Here is a 25,701-nt window from a genome sequence, read left to right as displayed (position 1 = left end):
TCAATTCTTGGGAGAAGACTTTATAAGTACTCTGTCATAGAATACTATAAAAGTCCAACATTCTGAACCATGGTGGTCCAGGAATATCTAGTTACTCTGATGCAGTATGGGTAGTTACACAGGTTCTTAAGCCTGGCTGCATAAGTGGAATCATTTGAGGTATGCTCTGTTCCCTGACAAAGCTCTGCTCACTTTATAAAAGACAGAGAGGGTCATCTTAACTCGAGGGCATTTTGACCTGAAAGTCAGATTGCAGAAGTTAAGCCCTGAATGAACACTTATTTTTATTCTTAGTCATCAGATAAATCAATTCTTCCTATTTTTATTTTTTGAGAGAGAGTACTTGCAAATGGGGGAGGGGGGAGGGGCAGGGGAGGGAGAGAGAAGGAGGGAGGGAGGAAGGGGGAAGGAGGGAGAGGAAGGGTGGGAGGGGGAGAGAGGGATGAGGGAGGGAGGAGGAGAGAGAGAGAGAATGAATTAATGAATGAATATCTCTCTAGTGGGGCTGGATCTCACAACCCTGAGATCACAACCTGAGCAGAAATCAAGAGTCAGAGGCTTAACTGATGGAGCTACCCAGGCATCCCAGTCATCAGATCAGTTCTGATTTAAATAAATTAACACTGATGCCCACCCCCACACACACCTCAATTTCTGTTCTGATTCAATTGATTCTGGACACTGATTTTGTAGCTACTCTGCCTGGGTTTGGATCTCATCTCCTCCATTTACTATTTAGATAAATTGCTTAACTTCTCTATATTTAAGTTTCCCTTTCTGTAAAACAAGGGTAATCATAGAGTTGCTGTGAAAAATTAAGTAAGTTGACACATTTGAAATACTTAGAACAGTGTTCTGGCACAAAAAAAGTGTTCCATAGTATTAGCAAGTAGTAGTAACAAACTATTTTAATTATTATAACTTGGGGTCATGGAAGAGAAAGGAAGACTTGTAGAGTTTGCAACCCCATGTGAATGACCATGCTGAAATGATAGCAGAGATAATTGCGTTTGAAATGTGTGAAAATGAAATCCTTTCACTGTGAGCTATTACTTTGAGGCTAAATCAGATGATAGGAGATTGAGTTCCATCCGGAATTTGTCTTGATTTTATACATGGAGAAATAAAACTTAACACATGTAGGAAAACAACTCTATTTCTTTTATCACACAGCGGACTCTTGTTGCTAGTTTCCCCTGGCTTAAAAAAAATCTAAGGGTAGGCCTTAGAAAAATCAAAACTCATGTTAATCTTCAAATGAACAGCAAAGTTGGGGTTGTGAGGGTTCTTATCTTACTTGTCACCATTCTGTGGAGAGGAGGGAACAACCATTCTATTTGTGAGAGAGGACAGACAGCAGTGCTATAGAACACTCCCTGGCCTTTCACCCCATGTCTACTTGCTCCTGGGCACAGGAGAATTGATTTACTTGATTACTAAGATTAGAATAAAAGTAAGTATTCATTCAGGGCTTAACTTCTGCATCCTGGCTCTCTGGACAAAATGCCCTCAAGTTAAGATGACCTTTGGTCTTTCATAAAGTGAGCAGAGCTTAGGGCGCAGGCACTGTCTTCCAGTGGCATGCCCACAGGCCCACCTTGTTCTTAATTTGTAGCTTCCACTGAATTGTGACACAGGCCATCACTCTCATTGACAGGGGCTGGGTTAGTAGTCTGCTTTATAGATTCAATCTTCCCCATAGGTGGATATCAAACTATAGATTTGAAACTGGAGATAGTAGGGAGCCTAATTAGGCCTTGGGCTTAAACCATGTTATTCCATCCAGTTTTGCTTATAACAAAGCTGATACTACATTTTATTTCTCACATGGCTTTTTGTGTTTTTCTGTTTGATTTGGAACCAGATGGAGAAAAGCACTCACCCTCTCAAACCCTAATAAGCAGAAGCAGTAACCATAAAAGTAAAAGAAGTAAAAATCTGAGCATTTTCAAAATGCTTTCCTCATTTAACGGACATGGAAAGTGAGGCTTACAAAAAGGCTTCTGTGATTTACCCAGGGTCAAAATACTAATACTAAGTGGCATGTCCAGTACTCAAATTACAATCTTCAGTATTCTTTTCAGTACATGGCTGAGTATGTTATTTTCTCTTATTAAGGCCAAGGAGGCCTATACAGACCCCAGAGTCAAGGACAGTAGCTTTGATAATGTTACCAAGCTAATAGGAGAGGAAAACAACCTCCCCAAATCTAAGAATCCTCTTGCTCTGAAATTGAGTTTTACTGGCCTAAAACTGATTTTTTTCCAGACAAGTTTTTACCTAGAAATCAAGAAATTGAAAGAGATCCTCCAAAGTCATGCAACAATGTATAAATCATAGATAAACATTATACATTTTTTCCCATTTGGATGGAGTGGCCATAAGGGTAGGCTGGGATAGGGGTCACAAACCATCGCCTGTCAAGTAAGCAGGAGTCACAAAGAGTTTATTCTATGATTTTCTGAGCTGCTGGAGTTCAGTTCTGCAAAAGGAATTTCCTCATAGGTGTTTCCCAGTCTCAAACTCCTTCTGTAGCTTGACATCAAAGGGCCCTCACCTGTGTAGCAGGCAGAACATATATGGGATGTCATATACCACTGGGTTAGCTTGTTACAAATCATGTAATACTATTAGCATGGGAGAAGCCAGCTCCTCTAGGTTATAGACCTACTTTTTGCAGTACAAATGAATCAACTGCATGCCACAGTCCTAACCAACTTGAAATGATTATATGGATCTGGTAGTAATTGGTTCTGGTTCTGCCACTAATTGACCATGTGACTTTAGAAAAACTCCTTCTCTGGGTCTCAGTTCCTTCATTTGTAAAAATGATTGAGTTAGACAAGGTTGCCTCAAAAACTAAAATACTATGATTCAACATCAACCACTAGTCTTTATATTACCAACACATGAGGTTGACTCATACTTCATGGCTGCTGAGAGAAGTACTAAAAGCTTAGATACAATAAAGTTACAAAATCATTCCAAAGCTATTCCCATGGTTGGGTCAATTTAAGAGAGATACATTTGCATTTTTATATCCTGCCTCTTTTGTGCCACCTTCAATCTCCCCTCCCCCTGACGGTCCATGAAGATAAAAATTTCAGACTTAGGTTTCTATCAACCTGAGAAAAGACAGAAGTCAGCGTACTTTTTTGATCCTCTAGTTATCAAGATATGGTTTTATTTCTTGAACCTGTAATCAGATAAAAATGTCCAAAGGACTAAAGAAACTGAGTAGGGCTATTAGTCTAGTCGTTTTCTTATTTTAATTCCATTTGAAGGAACAATAGGCTCTTCTTGCCTTTGGCAATATAATAATTCTGCTGACATGCTAGAACTACCAAACACCAAGATATAAAATGGTGACATTTTCTCTCTTTAAAAACAATCAATGCTTTCATTTATGGACTTCAAAGTACATGTGAAACAAAAGTCTCAGCCCTGTGAGTATGAGGTAAATCAAAAGGCTGTGTCACAGAAGTTTCCTGGTTCATTGCCCCTCTTCCAGGTAAGAAAGGAAACAAAAGTACTCCCAACGAGATGAGTGCTCATCTCATTTTTATATTTCTCTTTCAAATGGGCTTAAGAAACTTCCCCAAATAATTCATTGCAATATAGTTCTTCCTTATATCTGGCCAACCTCTCCTTGCTGCTGCGAAGGCCCACTTTCTCTTATTAATCTTGCCTCGGCAGTGCTTCACTGTCTTTCATATTGTCAAGTCTCATTTTGACTTCCAGAAATTCTAAAGAAACACTTGCAAACTGAATTAGGGTCTATGATCAATTTTAGATACTATCTGAAGCTTCTTTTTAAAAATATTTTATTTATTTATGAGAGACAGAGAGAGAGGCAGAGACACAGGCAGAAGGAGAAGCAGGCTCCATGCAGGGAGCCCGATCCGAGTCTCCAGGATCACACCCTGAGCTGAAGGCGGCGCTAAAACCACTGAGCCACCCGGGCTGCCCCTATCTGAAGCTTCTTGATGGAGTTTAGATGTTATCTGGAGGTCCTTATTGTATCATAACGTTCCTGGAGATGCTAGCCTACCTTAGTCAAAGTCATTTCTCCTCTCTGGTTACTAGCACTTTATCTTTAAAATGAAATAAATATGGAAATATAGTAAGGGGGGAATGTCTGTGTGGCTCACTAGGTTAAGCTTCTAACTCTTGATTTCAGCTTAGGTCATGATCTCAGAGTCGTCGGATCAAGCCTCAAGTCAGGCTCCATGCTGGGGGCATGGAGCCCTACTTGGGGTTCTCCCTCTGCCTCTCTCCCTTTCCCATTCCCCTTCTCTAAAAAAATAATTTTAAAAAACTTAAAAATATATATTCAGGAAAGAATCATTACTATCGATGCAAATTATTATTGAATAGAAGGGTCTTCCTGAAGATCCTGAACTCTTGGGATTTACTCATTATTACAAATGAAAAATGGCCGAAGTTCTTTTTATACTGAGCTATTCGTTATTCACATGAACCTTGGGAGTACTGTTCAGTACTAGGCATCATGTATTTAAGCGCAAACCTGGGACACCTGGGTGGCTCAGCGGTTGAATGTCTGCCTTCAGCTCAGGGCAGGATCCCGGAGTACCGGGATCGAGTCCCACATCAGGCTCTCTGCATGGAGCCTGTTTCTCCCTCTGCCTATGTCTCTGCCTCTCTCTGTGTGTCTCTCATGAATAAATAAAATCTTAAAAAAATAAATGCAAACCTATCTTTCAATACAGGTCTCTGAGAGAAGACAATGGAAATAGGACTAAAAATAATTAAATAAGGAAACAGGACTATGTCCACATCTGGATCATCACTCTGGTATCATAATTATCCCCAGGTTAGTTGCCCACTCTTCTAGAGTGCTGACACTTTCTTTGAATACTAATGTATCATGACATTGCTTAAAACACTGTATTCAATTTTAGTCATCATCCAGATCGCCTTGTTGACTCATAGATTCTTCACTTTAGTGGTAGTATTTGAGAAGATTGGTATCTCTGCTTCTACAAGCTCAGGTGGATCTCAAATCAGAAGGCAACTGGCATCTTCTGGACAGGAACTTGGCATTATGATCTGATGAGAGTTTAACAATATTCTACTCTTTAGCCATGGAGTATCATCTGAGTAAGTGGACTCACTGCAATCTTTTTTTTTTTAAAGATTTTATTTATTTATTTGAGAGAGAGAGAGTGAAAGAGAGAGAGAGAGCACAAGCAGGGGTGAGAGGGAGAAGCAGGCTCTATGCTGAGCAGGGAGCCCAATGTGGAGCTCGATCCCAGGACCCTGGGACCATGACCTGAGATGCTTAACTGACTGAGCAACCCAGGTGCCCTGACTCACTGCAATCTTAGACAATTTGTGCTATTGTATCATCACCAAGGAAACATTTCTATACAGAAAAGGTAAAATTTGAGAGCAAACACACTAAAAAATGCTGAGCTCACCTTAAGATAAAAGCTGCAGAGGTGCCTAGGTGGCTCAGTTGGTTAAAGCTGTCTCTTGACTTTGGCTCAGGTCACTATCTCAGAGTTGTGAAACCAAGCCCCACTTTGGGCTCTGCACTGGGTGTGGAACCTGCTTAAGATTCTCTTTCCCTTTCCTTCTGCCTCACTCCCTCAAAAGAAACTGATAAAAAAAAGATAAAAAGATGCAAAGCAGCTAGATGTATAAAGGAGGAGTTTGTGGTCAAATACTGCAGTATCAGTATTATCTAATCCAGATTACTACTGATCTACCTCACAGAGGTAGATGGGAAAGGACACCCAAACTCCACCTATGCATTTCCCTTGGGCACTCATGAAATTTCACCCAGTAAAGAGGCAAAGATTCCATTAGAGCCAGGTATTTTTTTCATGAGCACCCAGATTTGATGTGTGGCTTAGGATATAATCTTACAAATGTCTGGAGTTTGACTTTCAGAGTCAAGTGAGGAAATAAACTGATCAACATTAGATAACAAGTGCCCAGTTTTATAAACAGCTCCACTCTGGCAATGACAAGAGAATAATAGAGAATATTAAAGCCAATGGAAAGCAATTATTCAGTCAGATATATGATTAATCAACAAGTATATCTTGAGCATCTATTTTGTGCAAGACACTGTATCTCTGCTAAAAGTCATATGAGTCAGGGGCCTTTCCAATAAGGGGATAAGGACTGAATTAAAAGGCTAAGGCATACTCGTATGAACAGATAACTGCAAGGTAATTTATGATCAGTGTCAAAATAGTCATATGAATATAATGAGGAAGGGGATTCAGAGGTACAAATGAACAATTCTAATGGAAGATCTGGAAGGCTTCCTGGAGAAGGTTGGACTTGTACTAGGTGCTTTCAGTTGGACAGGATTTTGACAGGTTAAAGAAGACAGAGATTACACTAGACAGAAAAAAAGGCATGAGCAATGTACTGAGAAGGTGGGTGCAATGCTTATTTGGTAGCAGATCACCCTGGCTGAACTAGAAGATTTATTTTGGGAAGTAGCAGAAAAAAAGCTGAAAAGAAGAGGGCATGAGATCCCAAAGTTTGAAGGGATCCTAGAAATGATCAAATCTAAGCTTTGCTCACCATATTCTCACACAAACACAGATTTCCCTAGTTTGCCATCAATGTTTAAAATACATTTTAGTAATGGGTCCTGATTCCTAATATCTACAGGCATAGTAAATGAGGCACAATAGTTAGAAACAGGCTTTGTAGTTGTAAGCCTGGCTAAACCACCTGCTAGATGTTCACTCTTAGGTTAGTTTATCAAACATTTATTTCTTCACCTACAAATGTGGATAATAGAGGTAGAGAGAGGTGAAGGTAGAGAGAAAAAGGAGAAAGAATGTTTGAAGGAGAAAGCAAAGGAAGAGGAATCTGTAAAGTACATTGCCAAGGAAAGCAGAAATAGAATTTAAGGTAGGGAAGGTTGTTTACAGCATCAGATGAACCAAACAGGTCAAGGTGGTTGAGACCAGCCAAAAAGTCACTGACCTTGACAATTTGGAGGTCACTGGTGATCTTTAAGAAATCAATTTTAGTATAAAAGGAGAGAGACAGATTGTAGGAAAGGATAAAGTAACAGGAATGGATGGGAGAAAAAGGAAGAAAAACAGGAGGTGAGGTGAGGAACCAGAACTGCAGTCAAGGTCCCCTCCTCATTTGCAGTGACAGGAGAGGGAGGAAGATGGCTTTGATTTAAAGGGGTCACTGGGTTCAGTGATATAATGGCTGGATATGTAGCTTAGCTTAGAACTGAAATGGCTGGAAGTTCTGTTAAATTTCCTCCTTGCCAAGATGCAGGGAATGGTGACAAAGGAAGAAGGAAGTCCCTACTCACAAAATATTTTCTCTCTTCCTTTCGTCTAGTACTACATAGGAAGAAAAAGAATTATAAAGCAATCTGCCCATTTATAATACCATAAGATTGCCAGTTGAACAATTATAAGAGACTCCCTATATAGTAAGACCTCAGTAATTTGGACTTCACTTTTTTTGGAATTTGTGGTAATTTAACCTGGGCTGGAGTTACAAAAAAAGGGTACTACTTACAAAGAAAGGGTTCACTAGGCAGTGTGAAAAAAGACTGCAAGGGAGCTAATTTAGCTTGCCAAGGCCTATTTCACCTATTTAAAGAAAATTGTCTTTTTTTAAAGAACTTCAGCATATTCATTATTTGAATGCAAATTGATTCTGCTAATTATAGATTAGCATAATCTACTGCTAAAATCCTATATCTGCAACAGTTACTTTGCTCTCACTGAATACGCTCATTAGAAATAAAACTGCAGGGATCCCTGGGTGGCGCAGCGGTTTGGCGCCTGCCTTTGGTGCAGGGCGCGATCCTGGAGACCCGGGATCGAATCCCACGTCGGGCTCCCGGTGCATGGAGCCTGCTTCTCCCTCTGCCTGTGTACACTCTGCCTCTCTCTCTCTGTGACTATCATAAATAAATTATAAAAAAAAAAAAGAAATAAAACTGCAATTCTTTAAAGTTAGTTCACAATTCAGATGAATTCATACCCCCTTTCCCCACCCTCATGAGTTAACTACAGTTCAGAAGGTATTACTCTAAATTAGCACATCACTTATCAGGAACACAGTGGAAAAACTAATAAGTGATCAAAAGGCCTTAGAGCAGCCAAAATAGGTGTCTTACAGTTGATGCCCTAAATCCTATAACTCTCTCCATAGCAGGTTCTCTTACAGCTGATTTAAGTCTCACTTAACATAATAATCTGACATACCAACTTGGAGCTGGCTGGGGTTTTTTTGTTTGTTTGTTTGTTTGTTTTTTAAAGTTTGTAACTGATTAGAAGGAGAAAAATAGCTGCTGCATGATGGGACACCAAGAGAAATCAGAAATGACTGCAGGAAGGAGACAGGACATATATAAAATATGGCTGTAATAACTAAAATGCTACCAGAGTCTAGGACATGTTAGTATAGAGACAAAAGGCCTATATTCTTTAACAAACCCTGAAAGCTATAATATAGTATTATGGCTCAGTACAATAACTAATATCTGGAACTATGCTTCTAAATGATCAAGCAGAGTGGAATACATGCCTTAAAAAGGCAGATACATTCACACACACAAAATTTGTACCCATAATGGTTAATGTAAAAATGTGAAATGTGTTAATGCCTAAAAAGATCATAGTATTACATAATAATAACAAAATAATAGCAACATTTATTAAGTAATTACTATGTGCAGATACCATGCTAAGCACTTTACCTATATAATTGCATTTAAATCCTAATAGGTGGGTTTCAGTATCATTTCTACTTTACAACTAAAGAAAGTGAAACTTGGAGAGGTTGAGGAACCACCCCCAGGCCACAGACAGAAATAGAGCTGGTATTAGAACTCACACCAATTCCTTAGCTATAAACTATGCCTTTCCAATGTTCCAGAAAATACAGTTCTCTAAAAATCATTCTTAAGGGCTCCAGATAGCTGGTTTTACTGTTTTTGTTTTCTGAAGTTGTACTTGACATTGATTTAGAAGCAGAAAGACCTATAATCTAAGAACCAGATATGACATTATATGTTTGTAAACATGCTCCATGTTGTAAGGCAAATATAAAAGTAAGAGTAAAAAAAAAAAAAAAAAGGCCCATCCCCAAATCTCAGATCAGTCTGTATACACTATGGATACTGTTTCCAAATGAATTGCCAAGCAACAAAGAGATACATTTTAAAATACCAAATGATCAGTTAGGATTTAGTTCTCCTTTTTTTAAAATATTTATTTATTTATTATTTATGATAAACATAGAGAGAGAGAGAGAGGCAGAGACACAGGAGGAAGGAGAAGCAGGCTCCATGCCAGGAGCCCAACGTGGGACTCGATCCCGGGACTCCAGGATCGCGCCCTGGGCCAAAGGCAGGCGCTAAACCACTGAGCCACCCAGGGATCCCCAGTTCTCCTTTTTTTTAATAAATTTATTTTTTATTGGTGTTCAATTTGCCAACATATAGAATAACACCCAGGGCTCATCCCATCAAGTGCCCCCCTCAGTGCCCGTCACCCAGTCACTCCCACCCCCCGCCCACCTCCCAACTCCTAACTCTGGGATTTAGTTCTCCTGTTGCTTCCCCACTCCTTCTGGAGAAATTTAACCTGAGCATAGGCTAATGGAACACGAAAGTAAAGGGGGGATTGCAGGGGAGGATAAAAACTCAGTTGGCTATTATAAACGGTTTAGGAAAATCTCATCACTTGTTCGAAGAGAGCTATGAGGGCATAAAATGCACGTGGGCAGAGCGCATACTACAGGAGACAAGGGTAAGGTGGGGGTGGCTACAGCTATATGCAGTTATCTGCATTACAAGTAAAAGTGAGGGTAGCCCACCACATGTACATACAAAGAAAAATGTATCCCAAAACCATTCATCCATGCAATGCTTCTACTAAAATCAATGTTCTTTACTCTTTTTTTTTTTTTTTTGTCTCAGGCCTACCCAAACAATGACCAGTTACAGAGGTCACTTCTTTTTAGAGAGGTGGGAGGATGGTGGTAAGGGAAAAGGGAGAGGGAGAATCTCAAGTAGGCTTCATGCCCAGTGCAGAGCCTGATGTGGGACTCGATCTCAAAGCCTGACTCAGGGCTCAATCTTGTGACCCCAAGATCATGACCTGAGCTGAAATCAAGAGTTGGACACTTCACCACCTGAGCCACCCAGGCACCCCTACAAATCTCACTTCTGCTTTGAAGTGTTCCATGATGCCCAAATCTGAATTCACTCTTCCCCGTTTGTGCTCCCATTGTTTTTTCCCCCTTTTCCACACTTACCACAGCACCAATGATACTCTGTCTTGTTACTTGAATTATTGTCTGTGTTTCCCCCCTCCCACCACAGGTTCCTTGAGGGCAGGTGACTCTTTCTGGTTCCTGTAGTTCCTACAAATGCCAGCACAATGCCAGTCACATACTAGGCTCTGGGAAAATGGTGACTCAGCACTGGCTCAAGACGGTGCACCATTGCCTAGCTTACCTGAAGGAGCATTTGTTCTCTTTCTTTTCTTGCTTGATTCCCCTCCATTCTCAATGAGGCCTTCTGTGACCAGAGGGCCACTGGCACTACCAAACTGCAGGGGTTCGTTGTTGTTGGCAGGGTCAAAGGGCAGCTGGTTCAATCCTACAGAAGAAAAAGAAAGCCAAAATCCAGACTCCATTAAGGACTGGGATGTCTCAGATTGTATTATATGAGACACTAGAGAAAAACTCACTAAATCTTAAGAACTTTGGAATAACAGGTGAGTTCCTGAAAGTCAGCTGCCCTCTGTAATTTATCCAGATTTTGTTGAAGAGTACAGAATGAAAATATTGGGTCTTATAAGACTGTGGCTCTGTCTTTGAGAAGATCCCTGATGTTTTTGAGAAGTTAATATTTTTGGCCACAAGCTATCAATTATCTTCTACCTCCTTCCTTAAAGAGATAGGACCCTCATTAAATGTATGGTTGAACTCCCCCTTCCTTTGAAAAAGCCTGGTCATGTATTCCTCAAGTTATCTCTTTTAAAAAAAAAAAATTATTTATTTATTTATTTATTTATTTATTTATTTACTCATCTATCTATCTATCTATCTATCTATCTATCTATCTATCTATCTATTTGAGAAATAGCATGAACTGGGGGGAGGGAAGAGGGAGAAGCAGCTCCCGGCTGAGTAGAGAACCCAACATGGGGCTAGATCCCAGGACTCTGGGATCATGACCTGAGCTGAAGGCAGATGCTAAACTGACTGAGCCACCCAGGAACCTCTCTCAGGTTATCTCCTGACATTTTTCCATTTTTTCTTTCACTGCAAGGGTTGTTGAGTTGATGTAGCTATAGTCAGGACACTATCCTGACACTATCCAGTGTCAAAGACACTGCCAATGATAACAGCAGTTTCCAAAAAAGAAAACTGCAACTTTATAGCAACTCAGAAAAGGAAACAAAGATATGGAACTTGCAAGGGGATAAGTTCATACTTGGAGTAATGGAGAGTTATGACTTGGGTTTGGGTAGTGTTACTCCTATCCTTTTCAAAGGATGCTTAGAGCACGGTTACTTTACTACTTGGTGCTGCACCATCTAAAATGGCAAAAGGCACGTCCTACTCTCCAAGTCTTATATGGTTCAGCCAGGGACGTGCAGAGAGTTTCTTACTCTTCTGGCAGCAGTACCTGGAATTTCAAGTGTTTCAATTAAAGCTTCATGAAATATGGGATCAAAAGCTTTGTTAAAGACTAAAGTTAGGTCATCTCTCTTAAGCCTTTTAGCCAATGGTTCTCTAATCCTATCAAAAGGAATCGGGTTGGCTTGCCACGGCTCAGTCTTTAACCCTCCATTTTTCTATGGCCCAGAACTATACAATTCAGGAGACAATGTTGTAAAAAGTTAATAAAAGCTTGGAGTCCAGTCAGCTAAAAGTCAATCAAGTTTCAGTAAAAGGAATGCTAAAGTTCTAACAAAATGTCTTTACATTATTGTTTTAAGTTAAAAGTATCCCTATGCTAATGTTTTCAGCCCGCATAACAAATACCATTTCTTCAGCAATCAGACTCCACTTGGAACACCTCCATTAAATGTCTTCTGGGACTTGTCAAACATTCTTCTTTACATCATCTCAGTAACCAAGTGAAAGAATGAAAACTCATTTCTGTATCTTAACTGTTCACTGTATCATATCCAGGTTCTATTAAATCCCTACCATGATTAGAACTAAAGAAACAAACATCAATTGCTATGTATTAAAAAACATTCCAATAATGACCAAGACTATTTTCAAAGAAAACTAGATTTTAATACAATTTACAAATGGAGATGTTTCATGCACCTGAATGGTCCCAGAGTCAAGTGTGAGTAGTGTAGTATTGCAGAACTTTTCTTGGTATTTCTTTCTGTAATATTATATTGAACAAAAACAAGTTCCATGGAAGATGGAACAGTATAATGGAAACAGTATGTGTTTTGGAGCCTGACAGATTGGGGTTAAAATTCTGGCTGTGTCTTTTACCAGCTGGCAATTCACGTAATCTCCCTTAGTCTTAGTTTCATAATGTGTAAAAGGGGAGTGATAACATTTGTACTGGGTTGTTGCAAAGATAAACAAGATAAAATATATATATTCAAAGTTATTACTACCTTATTATTCTAAGTGAATTAAAAACCTTTTTCCCTGTAAGTTTGTAAATTCTTCTTAGGAGGATCTCCCACCAAACACTCTACCCCACTCCCCACCCCCCAACTGTATCCTGGTGCCTATCACCATGCCTGGCACATAGTGAGAGTTGAATTAATTAATTAATACTCAATAGGGAGGGGGTAGGTGACTCATTCCATTAACCAATGTAGTTAAAGATGTGACAACTGATAATCAAGAATTAATGCCACAACTTAAAATTTCTGATGGTGATTATATCAACATTACTTAAAATAATTAGATTTCAAATGCATCTCCATAATTTGAGTACTATATTCCAGGATGGTGAAAAACAAATACTTTGATCGAAAGTATTTTGCTTGATCAAAAGAAATACTCAGGGATTAGAAGCTTCTGATTAATGATGGTTAATTGGAAATTTTTTAAATTTTGTTTTACATTTGATAATTTTACAGAGTAATATATTAGTCCATTTCCCTGCCTTATTAAGTAGATGACTGAAGATCTTACAGAGCTTCAGAGCCATAATCTATAAAAGGAAGCTAATAACAATGCCTTACTCATGGGACTGTTAAAAGAATTAAAATGAAATTATGTATGTAGAACATTCTGCATTAAATCTGGCATATAGCAGATACTCAATAAATATTAACAGCCACTGCCACAATTTTGAATTTCTATTTCTATTCCATTTCAATTTCTAGAATTGTTGATGTACAATGTGAAGAGAGTGGTCTAAATTTGCTCTGATCCAAGGACAGATCCTACTTTCTGCATTGAATCTTTTCATTGCTGTTCATACTTTTTTCTAAAAGTTGGAGTCCAGGAAAAGAATATGCTAAATTAAAAGTACTCAGTCATAGATATTTACTATAATTGTTTTGTCTTTTAATTATGTTCTCATTCATTTGGGGAATATAAATAATAGTGAAAGGGAAAATAAGGGAAGGGAGAAGAAATGGGTGGGAAATATCAGAAAGGGAGACAGAACGTAAAGACTGCTAACTCTGGGAAACGAACTAGGGGTGGTAGAAGGGGAGGAGGGCGGGGGGTGGGAGTGAATGGGTGACGGGCACTGGGTGTTATTCTGTATGTTAGTAAATTGAACACCAATAAAAAAAAAATTATTCCCAGATGATAACTTTAGGGATTTAGGTATTTTGTTCCTCATACCAGTGCACAGATTTTTGTTCGACACTAAATAAAACTGAGATTTCAAGTATTTTCTGACTATTCACCTCATATGTGATCCTGATATGTGAAAGCCCTGATAATTTAGCATACCATCTCAGGTCTTGTTTCTTATAGAAAAGGCTCTCATATCAAGGTGAGAAAGACATATCACTCAGTAAGTTGATTCATTGAATATGAATCCGCATTTTCTATTATCTGGGACTGAATACAGTCTCCAAAGATTTGTAGTTTAAGAACAAGGGCTAGAGATAGTAAAATCCTTTGACACCAGTGCTTTCTAGCTACTTTAATTGTATTGTTTTCTTCCTCCCCTAAGACAACACTAAATAAACCAATAAATCAGTAAATCAATAGGTACTTAGAGGCTCTTTTCAATGTGATGTATATGTAATCCAAGCTGAATGCCACTGTAAGTAAAACAGCCCCATTAGAAGGATGTAAATTCTAAAAAGAAAACTATCATTTTAATTTCAAGAATTCTTACTACAAAAATTGTGACTTAAATGTAAAATATTAGCAATGAACATATTATAATTCTCACCAAAACTACAGAATTTATCCGTAAATCTCTTATGGAAGGTATTTCTCCTATTTTTCTGCTAGGCATATGAAACCGTTAAGATTAGGAAAATAGTAGATGAGGAAGACACTTTTGAGAGTATTTAGTTCATTCTTTTATGCAATACAGGGATCTTATCTATAGAATTCTTGACAGGCCTAAACCTGGGGCTGGGAGTGGGGATGTACTGGGGGACTTCTTCGCCTGGGGACCATTCCTTGCTGTGCTTCCAAAGATTCACCTTGTTTGCTTACCTTTTCAAAACTACCACCTCCTCTATTTTAAGGGTTCTTTTCATCTCCCTCAAACTGCCTGTAAAGGATGATGCATTTTATTCAACTATTAACTCATTTATTGTCCTTAGAATAGGAGCAATGTCTAAATTGTCATGTCTAAATGTCTAAAATGGCAAGTCTAAATTTTAAGGGTTCTACTGATAATCACTACAAGAAAAACAAATGAGGGAGTCATGAATAGTTAACAGAGCAATGTTAGAAATTTTCTATAGTCTGGGGCGCCTGGGTGACTCAGTCATTTGAGCATCTGACTCTTGATTTATGCTCAGGTCATGATCTCAGAGTCCTGGGATGGAGCCTGCATTTGGCTCCATGCTCAGTGGGGAGTCTGCTTGGGATTCTCTCTCTCTCTCTCCCACTGCCTCTCACCCCCACGTTCTCTCTCTCTCTCTCTCTCTCTCTCTCTCTCTCATAAATAAATCTTTAAAAAAGAAAATATCTAAAGTCTTATATAGTTCTCATATTCCTTGCCCTTTCATTGCTGGGAATAAATTTAATAAAACTTTGAACTTTGTTCATTCATTTCTCATCCCAGCTTGTCCCCTCGTTGCCTAACCCCACAAAATATACAGTCTGTCTAAAGGGAAGCACAAATTGATAAAAATAGAGGAAAACAGATAATAAACATTAGTGTTATAGGTTTTTGCCATTGCTGTAGTTTATGATCACAATTCAGTCCATGTGGTAATGTAATCTCCTCCAAAACCAGGTTGACTGGTTTAGAGAGCTAACCAGCTGTTATTTCATGTCAAGCCAAAATACAGATTATCTGACTTCATAATACACATGAGGCAACTTTAGAGAGTATGCATATTGTAGAAGGGTGGGGGTGGGGTCCTTGAAGAATGACATTTCTCATCCAATGGAACTACAAATTAAACATCTCAGAATAAAGTGTGGTTCTCAGTGAGTTCACATGCAATGATGTCTGCCATACAGATGCAAATGATTCCTGGGCTTTGAGGAGAGCACTGAAGAATTTTCATGACTCTTGTGAAAGAAGATCAATGATCTCTTTGTGTCCAGCTGCTGTTATAGTTACTGTCACAATTCACTTTACAGAGCTTTTCACTATCAGCTCAAATTAGGACTAACCTTCATGATGCAATCTAACACTTTTAATGACTGCTCCAGGTTATCGTAGGGAAATATGACCCTGTGGGTCCCTGCCACTTCTTATTTGCAGCTGCAGCCCAATGACTTAAGATGGTACAATCTTAGCAAAAAGGAAACACAATTATTCTCTGAGTTAGTTCCCTTTCAAAGAATATGGTTAGGTCCTGAGAAATCTGGTAAATTCAATTCAAGGCAACAATCTCAAGATAGACGTTTAGATTGAAAAAATAGGGTATCTATTTTTGGCAAAAGTAACATTATAGCTAATTTGTGTATAAAACAAATTTCTAAAAAAAAAAACAAAAAAAAAAACAAAAAAAAAACAAAAAAACAAATTTCTGTAACCTGAGTCCTATTTTCCAAGTAACTTCAGTTTGAAATCAGATATGGACTCCATGGTAAGGGGAAGTAGAGGTCTCCAAAATAGTTTTTAATTCATTCAAAAGTTTTGGAGAAACACGGGGTTATTAGCATAATGGTCAGGACCCTAATATGCTAGCAGGTGATTTTGTAGGATTTATCCATCCCTGAAAGCCTCTCCTCCTTCCTCAGTGTAGGTCTGAAAACCTCTGACTCCCTACTTTCAGCTCTCATTACTGAGCTGCTCCACTTGCTACTTCTGAGGTTTATCTGCAATGTCTCACAGACTTGGGTGGCAATATCACTCTCCAGCCACTGGGGTTAGCAACCAAAACCAATGAACATTTCTCAGTTCTGGGTCTTAGCTGATGTCAAAAAATTGAAACCTACTTTGTCAATTTCATGAGTCCAATATTCTGTGTAACAGGCTTAATTGAAACAAGAGTAATCATAAAAGAATAAAGGAGCAAAGGGAACAGAGAAAGTGATGAGAAAGGGCCAAAATCCTTTTCTACTAAAGGACTTGCCTGAATGGTGGTGAACATAAAAACTTTCAGGGGAAAATTTACATTTATGTCACCCTTTCAAGCTGTGATACAGGTGACAGGTGGATTTTTATTGACAGTGGTCATTCAGCAATTTTTAGGGACTCCCCAAACTACTTGGTCAGGCATTCAAGTCCTTCAAAATAAGGCCCCACGACCCATTCTGAGCACTCTTACCAAGCCCCAGCTTGTACTCTACCCCAACACTTTTCGAACTTTAATGTGCATACATGTTCCCAGGGGAGCTTTTTAAAATGCAGATTCTGATTTAATAAGCCTGGATTCTGCTTTGCTACCAAGTCCCAGATGATGTTGATCCTGCTGGTGTGGGGGAATCATGCTTTGAATAGAAAAGACTGACACTCTAGAAAAATGGGACTACCTGGTGTTCAATGAATCATTCCAGTACTTTCCTACTTCCACACATTAGCTCACACTGCTCCACCACCTACTTTTTGATTTCTAACCTTCAAAATACTATCCTTCTGTAAGGGTTTATTTCAGGCACTATTTCCTTCATGATGCCTTTCCCTATCCAGTTCCACCCATTACATACATAGCAGTGGAATGGGGTACCAGGGGCTCAATCATTCATTGGCTGTTAAGAATGTGTTCTGTTTTACAAACGTTATCTTTTAATTTTATTTTCTAGTTATTATTCCCATTTTATCACAAAAAAAGGCAACCTTGCAGAGTTTAAGTAAGTTTCCCAAGGTTGTATAGCTAATAATATAAGGAACTTGGCCTTTTTTAAAAAATTATAAAACACTGTTCTGGTTCTCCTCAGATCTTTTTTTTTTAAAGATTTTATTTATTTATTCATAGAGACAGACAGAGAGAGAGAGGCAGAGACACAGGCAGAGGGAGAAGCAGGCATCATACAGAGAGCCTGACGTGGGACTCGATCCAGGGTCTCCAGGATCATGCCCTGGGCTGCAGGCGGCGCTAAACCGCTGTGCCACGGGGGCTGCCCTCTCCTCAGATCTTAATCTGCATTTTTCATATGCCTTTTAGAGCATGCCTTGCACTATAGTTCTTTGAGGATTTGTCTTATCCTCCCTTCCCTCCTGCCTTACCTACTGTCAGCCACTAGGTTGTAAACCCCTTTATCAACACACTTTACATCTCAGTCATTTTTAAAATCTCCTCCTCCATGATGCTGTGCACAATGCTTGTACAATGATATAAGTACCCCAGAAATGTGTGCTGAATCAAAACTCAGGTACAACTTGGGCACAATAGTCATGTTTCCCACCCTGGATGCCAACCAACCTCCTGCCTGAAGTGAAGAAGGAAGTATGGTTTTTAGGTTCCTTCAGCATTCCTGGTATCTCCTCTATTCTAGAATCCCTGAAGACTCTTTGGGGAGTTGTGGTGGATGATCGTACACTCTACCCCTAACCTTGATTCTGCATAAATTCATTCTCCATTTCCAAAGGCAAAACTGTCCTTCCACTGACTAAGACCCTTATATGAGAAAACACCATAAAAGAAACTCCATATATGGATCTTTTCTTAATAGTTCTATAGACACCAGGTTACAGATTTCTTGCTTTACAGTCAAGAAAAGGCAATCCCCAGAGATGTAATGTCCAACACAGTAGCTGTCAGCCACAGTAGCCATGTAAAGTATTTAAATCTAAGTTTAAATAAATTAAAATGAAATGAAAAGTTCCTGAGCAGCACTAAGCCACACTTCAATGCTCAATAGTCACATGCACCTAGTGGCTACTCTATTGGTATGCACAGTGTAGATATTTCCATCATCACAGAAAATTTTACTGGACAGTGCTGCTCTAGAACAGACCTGGATTCAAACCCACATCGGCTACTTACTAGGTGTATCATTTAGAAGAGGTATTAAGCCACTTGATCTGAGACTGCTTCTGCACCATAAAATGGAATAATGCCCCCTCCTATAGGCAAGTGAGGAAAATTCAATGAGAGAATGTATATTTAGGGTCTAGCACATATTAGACACGAAATAAGTGTATAGCTCCCTTCTAGTCTAATCGAGTGTTTATATGAATTTGCCTCAGAAGTGGAATAAGAAAGTTTGAGCAGCTGGCTCTTCAGGCCCCCAGACTACATCCTATTTACAGCTTGGGAGATGTTAGCTCTGCATTCATATTATAACACTCTCTTTCTTTCAGATAATACACAGCCATCAAGGTAAAACATTAATAAATAATGCTGGGAATAGTCAGTGATGGCTCTTTGCTTGTACTACTTTTAGGAGAGGAGACCATATTTGTCACCTTGAACTTTCCAACACAGAAAGAACCACACTTTACTCTTAAAACCGAAATGCCTCCTTTCAAAGCTTTAATCACTGCTCAGTTTCAGCTGGGTGCTGTATTATGAGAACATAGCTAACAGTGACATGAGAACTGGAATGGAAAAGGACTATTTCTCTCCCAAATCCATATTTTCCTATGCTCATAATGTTTTCAGTGTTTTTCCTGTGGGGCTGACATGTCTCAGGCCTAGTAAAGGTGAATTATTTCAGAAAAGTCTGAACTAAATCTGTTAAGGTGCTTGAGTTCCGTGAGCAGGAAAGCAAAATATATATTTCCAACTTCAGAAGAAGGATGCTTCAGGATTCTTTTCCCCCATACAATTTAAGGCTTGAGAAACAGCAAAATCACATTCCTCAAAGAAAACAAAGTTTAAAAAAATGTTGATTTGATAGAACAGTTCAAAGTGACAGATGGTAGATGGACGATTTATCATTTTCCTTAGGATAAAGTTTGGCAGTCTTCAGAGTAACTGAAAAGAGAGTCTTATTTTCCTGTAGTTAAGCCCTGGGAACAGTTAGAGCAACCACCCTTCTCTCCACATCTTTGAGGGTGGGAGAATAGAAAGATGTTGATTCATCAGTGCCTGCTTTGAGCTGGCTCTAGGCCATGCTGCAATTCCTGTTGACCAATTTTCCACTTGAGTGACAGCAAAAGGGCAGGTTCCTAACACACTGACCATTAGGTTATCTGTTTAATACTTGCCTGAGAATGTGCCTAGAGGCACTGTATTATGGGTGTCTCTGTCTAAATAAAATAAATAATTGCAGATTTCAGAGCCTGGGGACAGAGAGTTGTTCTGGTATTGAAACTGGAGTCTATCTTGTCAGATCTGTAATGAGGTCTTCCCTTCAGGCTGATTGATTTCATAAAGCTAAGGTAATTATCAAAAGCAAGCACAGTTCTCCCTGCAGAAACCACTCTGCTGGTTTTGAAAACTAGCTAGTCAGCTGGATCTGGTCAGGAGCCTGGGCTGAGCCAGCCCTTTCAGTAGGAACATTTACTACACACAGAGTATACCAATTTGTTCTAAAAGATTCTTAAGACACCAGTAAATACATTGTAAACAAGGTTCAGCAAAATAATTTCACATGCTGTAAGTGAGTGAAAATTGAAGTAGCAGTCAGATAAATCTGCATCTCAGTGTAGAATGCTCTGAATGGGAGAGTGAGAGCTGGAACTCTTTTGGTCTTTGCAGGGTTAATTTTATCAATTAATTCTAGAAGTATATTGGTATCTTTCAAGACTGATGCACTGCACGAATAACATTTATATCTCTGTTTTCCCTAAAATGTACACACTAATTTCAGATTTCCTTTTTTTCATTCCATTCAGCCTTCATTAACTATACAATCACTGTGCTACAATTTTAATTGCCTTCTAATTAACCAATGATGAATTTACAAGTTAGCATTCCCTAAAGACAGAACTACATAAATATAGTAAATCTTCACTCACATGTTCAAAAACTTTTATCCTCCTTCCTTCCTCCACCCCACTAATTTTTCTATACTGTATCAAGTAATGTTCTGGAGTTACGCTTTCCACACTCCTAATATTCGATATTGATTTGAACTAGTTTTTTAAGAATGTATGAAAAACAATCCTGCATTAGCTGTGAAGTTAAACACACCAGAGAAAACAGATTTCTGTAATATGTTTATACATCTTTTATAGATCCATACCTCCACTATAACAATTCCACCCTAGGAGTATCAAGGTGTTGAAAAGTGACAAACTCCTTTCGAAATGGCCCTGGGCTGAAGTCAAACCTACTACTGAGGAGAAAGGTAGAATCTACCCCTTAAGAAGACAACATGACTGTAAAGGAAAAAGCTTGGAAAAAAATAACTAATCTACATATGGAACAAGGCTTACTGTTGTTGTTGTATAAAAGAATAAGGAGGATCTTAATTTTGTTCCAGCCGAGAGTCTGAGGTATTCAGTATGTATTGGAATTACTGAATCTATGAAATATTATTGACAGATAGTCTCTCTTCTTATTCATCTAATTCATTCAAACAATTCTGTGTGCCTGGTAGTATGTTAGGCCCTTGTGTTTCAAACCTCATTAAGACAGTTTCCTTAAAAATATCATAATCAGAAAGGAAGGCATATAAATACACAGAAAATCTGGCCCAAATTACTTCATCAGCTTCATCTCTTGCTACTTCCCACAGGTACCCTTTGCTTCATTCATATCACACTTTTAAAATTCTTCAAATATGCTATGCCTTTTCATGTTTGTGCTTCTTTATTAAAATTTTTTTACTGGGTAATAACACTTAACATCTACACTATTAACTAAATTTTAAGCGTCCAGTACTGGATTGTTAACTATAGGCATGATGTTGTACAGCAGATCTCTAGAATTTATTCATCTTGTGTAATTCAAACTTCATGCCCATTGATTAGCAATCAATGGTTACCTCCTGCCTCTCAGCCACTGGTAACCACCATTTTACATTCTATGAGTTTGACTATTTTAGATATCTCACATAAGTGGACATGCAAGATTTGTTGTTCTGAGATTGGCTTATTTCACTTAGCATAATGTCTTCAAGGTTCACCCATGTTCTTACATACAACAGGATTTCCTTTTTTAATGCTGAATAATATTCCATGGTTTGTACATCCTACTTTTCTTAATCTATCCATCAGACATTTAGGTAATTTTCACACCATGGCTCTCGTGGATAGTGTTACCATAAACACTGGTGCTAATATCTTTCTGATTCTGATTTCATTTCTTTGGGATAAATACCCAGAAGTGGGATTGCTGGATCATACAGTAGTTCTATTTCTAATTTTTTTTGAGGAACCTCCATATGTTTTCCATAGTATAGCTAGCTATACCATTTCACATTCCCACCAACAGTGTACAAGGGTTCCAATTACTCCACATCCTTGCCAACACTTTTTATTTTTTAATGGCATCCTCACAACTGTGAGGTGATGTCCATGTAGTTGTGATTTGCATTTCTCTTATAATTAGTGACATTAAGCATCCTTTCATTTACATGTTGGCCATTTGTGCATTTTCTTTGCAGAAATGTCTATTCAAGTCTTTAGCCCTTTTTAAAAATTTGGTTACTAGGGGATTTTTTCTATTGAGTTGTAGGAGTTCTTCATATATTCTGGAGATTAACCCCTTATGTTTTCTCCCATTTACTATGTTGCCTTTTCACTCTGTTGATTGTTTCCTTTGCTGTGCTAAAGCTTTTTAATTTGATGTGGTACCACATGTCTGCTTTTGCTTTTGTTGCCTATGATTTTGGTGTCATATCATAAAATCACAGCTGAGACCAATGTCATAAAGCTTTTCCCCCATGTTTTCTTCCAGCAATTGTAGTTTAAAATTTTATATTTAAACGTTTAATCCATTTTGAATTGATTTTTGGGTATGTATAAGGGTCTAAATTCATTCCTTTGCATGTGGATACCAGTTTTCCCAACACCATTTACTGAAGAGACTATCTTTTCCTCATGCACATTCTTTGTAGCCTTGATGATCAATGGACAGTATATGCATTGATTTGTTTTTGGGCTGTCTTTTCTGTGCTTAGTACATACCATTCCCTTTGCTTGAACTACAATTTTCCCTTTTTTCTACCTGGAGAGCTCTTATTCATCTTTCAAAACCTTTATCAAATATCACCTCTTCAGTGAAATGTTTCTTTTTTTTAATTTTTTTTATTTATTTATGATAGTCACAGAGAGAGAGGCAGAGACACAGGCAGAGGGAGAAGCAGGCTCCATGCACCGGGAGCCCGACGTGGGATTCGATCCCAGGTCTCCAGGATCGCGCCCTGGGTCAAAGGCAGGCGCCAAACCGCTGAGCCACCCAGGGATCCCCCAGTGAAATGTTTCTTAATCCCCGAAGGCTCATTCCACAGGAATATGTAGAACCTTTTTATCAGAGTACTTATTAGGATGAACTTGGGATTCCCTCTGGATGTTTGTGGGTTTGTGTGTATTCTGGGTGGAAGGTTTCCAATATCTGATCTGTGTCTTACAGATCAGAAAGCTTACACTTATGGCAGAATAAGGAATGCACTGGAGGTGAGAAGTCACCAGAGACAGACCAGTCAGAACACCAGATTGATACAGTGGAGAGATGACAGTAATATTACTTCAAACAGTGGTAATGCATGGGGAAAAGTGAATGGATTTCAGAGATATTCATGAAGTGGAATCCTCTGGATTTGATGTCTAATTAGATCTGGGAATTGAGGGAAAGAAAGGAGTCTGAGATGACTCCATTTTAAAGCTCTTAAGTTGCAGTCTTGAAAATCATGCAAGGTTTGTGAACTTCAGTATGAGAAAAAGCACAGCCCAATGGAAGCATATTCACAAACCTATGCTGAAAATAAAACCACTTCCAATATCTATTTACCATGACATAAAGGCTGCCAAGGAACACCAGCAAATGGCTTATACTTGACCTTTACTATGTATTCTTAACAAAGCCTGTCAAAAGATATCAATTCATCCAGAAAAATATAAAGCAGAATAGTCTAAGAGGTAGGATAACATACTATTGGGCTAAGGAGAGAGAAAAACATTTTATTTTTTTAAAGCTTTTTTTTAAAAAAGATTTTATTTATTTATTCATGAGAGACACACAGAGAGAGCGAGAGGCAGAGACACAGGCAGAGGGAGAAGCAGGCTCCATGCAGGGAGCCCAATGTGGGACTCAATCCCGGGACTCCAGGATCATGCCCTAGGCCAAAGGCAGGCACTAAACCGCTGAGCCACCCAGGGATCCCCAAGAAAAACATTTTAATAATAGTTCTCAGACTTGGTTTATTTTGTCTACAGCATTCACTGACAAAGTATATTTGAAGGTCAGGAACACTTAATAAATTCCTTCCATTCCTCCCTTCATATTCTCTCTTTTCTCCCAAACAACTCCTCAAAATGGTCTTATTAGAAAATCTTGCATTTTAATAGCAGTTGTCTTTTGGCTATTATAGTATTTTGGATTAACCTGATGTTTCTCCTTTTAACAATACTCAAAGAAAGCTTGGAAAAATTAATGCTATGTTGTTTTTCATCCTGCCACAGAATATAGCAATGTAATTGTCTCCTGGAGAAGAGGCACTCTAATCATCTTTAACTTTAAAGTAAATTCATTTCACAAAGATGCTTTCAGACAAACAACTGACAGAGCAAATCAGGGCTCCTAGGAGATTGTGAAGTGATGGATTGCGTTGAAGAGAGTGCTATAGCCGAATTCAATTCCATAAACGTTTCAACTTAAGAGTTTCTCTGCAACAAAAGAGCACTGCATGGAAGTTAAAGTCCTGTTACATCTTGAGACAGAGGCCTTAAACACTGCACAGATCCTTAAGAGAATTCTAGGCACCCCAGAGGTAGCAAGTGGACAACCCAGTTATTTGGATTACACCATAGAGGAATCTATTGTACCAGATGAAGTCAGAGTGTGAAGGCATAGTAACTTTCTAAAACTGCCTTCAAGAAGAATCCAGGACTGAAATAGACCCAAACATCCTCTCATTCCAACTAACATTCCTGTGATCTTAGAATGGGTTTCAAAAAGCCTCAGTGTTAGTTTGATTTAGAGGATCATTTCAACTTGTATTACTCCCTAACTGAATCCATTTCCACCTTAAGTTTTTTTGTTATTTTTTTTTAGCCCCTTCCCCATAGGTTTGGGGAAAGGCATTCTTTGAAGACAGATTTGGATTGGTAAATTTACAGCCTTGGTAAATTTACAGGCTCAGATTTTCCTGGAAATTGCGCACTTGCCTGGGATGATGGCAGAAAGAAGAAATGAAATAGCAATGAAATAAGGCCATGGATACCTGACCAAGCAGCCTAGCCTCCTGGGCTGATGCCAAGCATGACGATATAGTCTGAGTGCATGAAACTAATTCTATTTAAGAGTCCTCCCTTTGGGCTCCTAAAAGGCAATTGTTTTCTCTGATACACGTGACCAAAATTGGGTTTGCCACAACATGAACAGTGCCAAAAGAAGCTTCCATATTCTTTTTAAAAGATTTTGTTTATTTACTCATGAGAGGCAGAGACAGGCAGAGGGAGAAGCAGGCTCCCTGCAGGGAGCCTGATACAGGACTCGATCCCAGGACCCCGGGATCATGCCCTCAGCCAAAGGCAGACACTCAACCACTGAGCCATCCAGGTGCTCCAAAGCTCCCATATTCTTTTGTTTTTCACCAACTGCCTTCTGCCTTGACCCAGTCCCCAACCTCACAGATTTTTTTTAAGTCAATAGCATTTTAATATAAACTAGTTTTTTTTAATTTATGATAGAGAGAGAGAGAGAGAGAGAGAGAGAGAGAGAGAGAGGCAGAGACATAGGCAGAGGGAGAAGCAGGCTCCATGCACCGGGAGCCTGATGTGGGATTCGATCCTGGGTCCCAGGATCGTGCCCTGGGCCAAAGGCAGGCGCCAAACCGCTGCGCCACCCAGGGATCCCCAACCTCACAGATTTGTTAGGCATGTCCCCAGTAAAGGTCAAGACTTTAAGGCAGTGCATCTCACTTCTGGCTACATATTAAAGTTACCTGGGGAACGTTAAAAAAAATACCAACACCTGGGCCCCACCCATATAACTCTGACTTAATCAGATAACCCAGTTATATGGGACTTGGTCCAGGTAGAGCCTTAAGATCTATTTTTTAAAAGGTGTCAGGTGATTATAA

The 25,701-nt window shown here is 38.9% G+C and overlaps 1 protein-coding gene across 17 annotated transcripts in view; it reads right to left on the bottom strand.

Annotated features, from left to right (window-relative positions):
* ENOX2 (ecto-NOX disulfide-thiol exchanger 2) overlaps nt 1–25,701 on the bottom strand; it is a 280,754-nt gene that overhangs the window by 159,675 nt on the left and 95,378 nt on the right. For 14 of the 17 annotated variants that reach the window (XR_012026345.1, XM_072816303.1, XM_072816311.1 and 11 more), the window contains one exon: nt 10,487–10,630. The exons of the other annotated variants lie outside the window; for them this stretch is intronic. Coding sequence is in view for 2 of the 14 variants with exons in the window: in XM_072816294.1 (XP_072672395.1) it covers nt 10,487–10,630 (144 nt within the window). In the remaining 12 variants the exon portion in view is untranslated. The remainder of the gene's footprint in view (nt 1–10,486; nt 10,631–25,701) is intronic. 17 annotated transcript variants of the gene reach the window in all.

Source organism: Canis lupus, chromosome X (assembly GCF_048164855.1).
Source record: "Canis lupus baileyi chromosome X, mCanLup2.hap1, whole genome shotgun sequence".
Taxonomy (NCBI): Eukaryota; Metazoa; Chordata; class Mammalia; order Carnivora; family Canidae; genus Canis; species Canis lupus.
The sequence above is the reverse complement of the archived record's forward strand: the minus strand, read 5'-3'. Positions and strand labels throughout refer to the sequence as shown.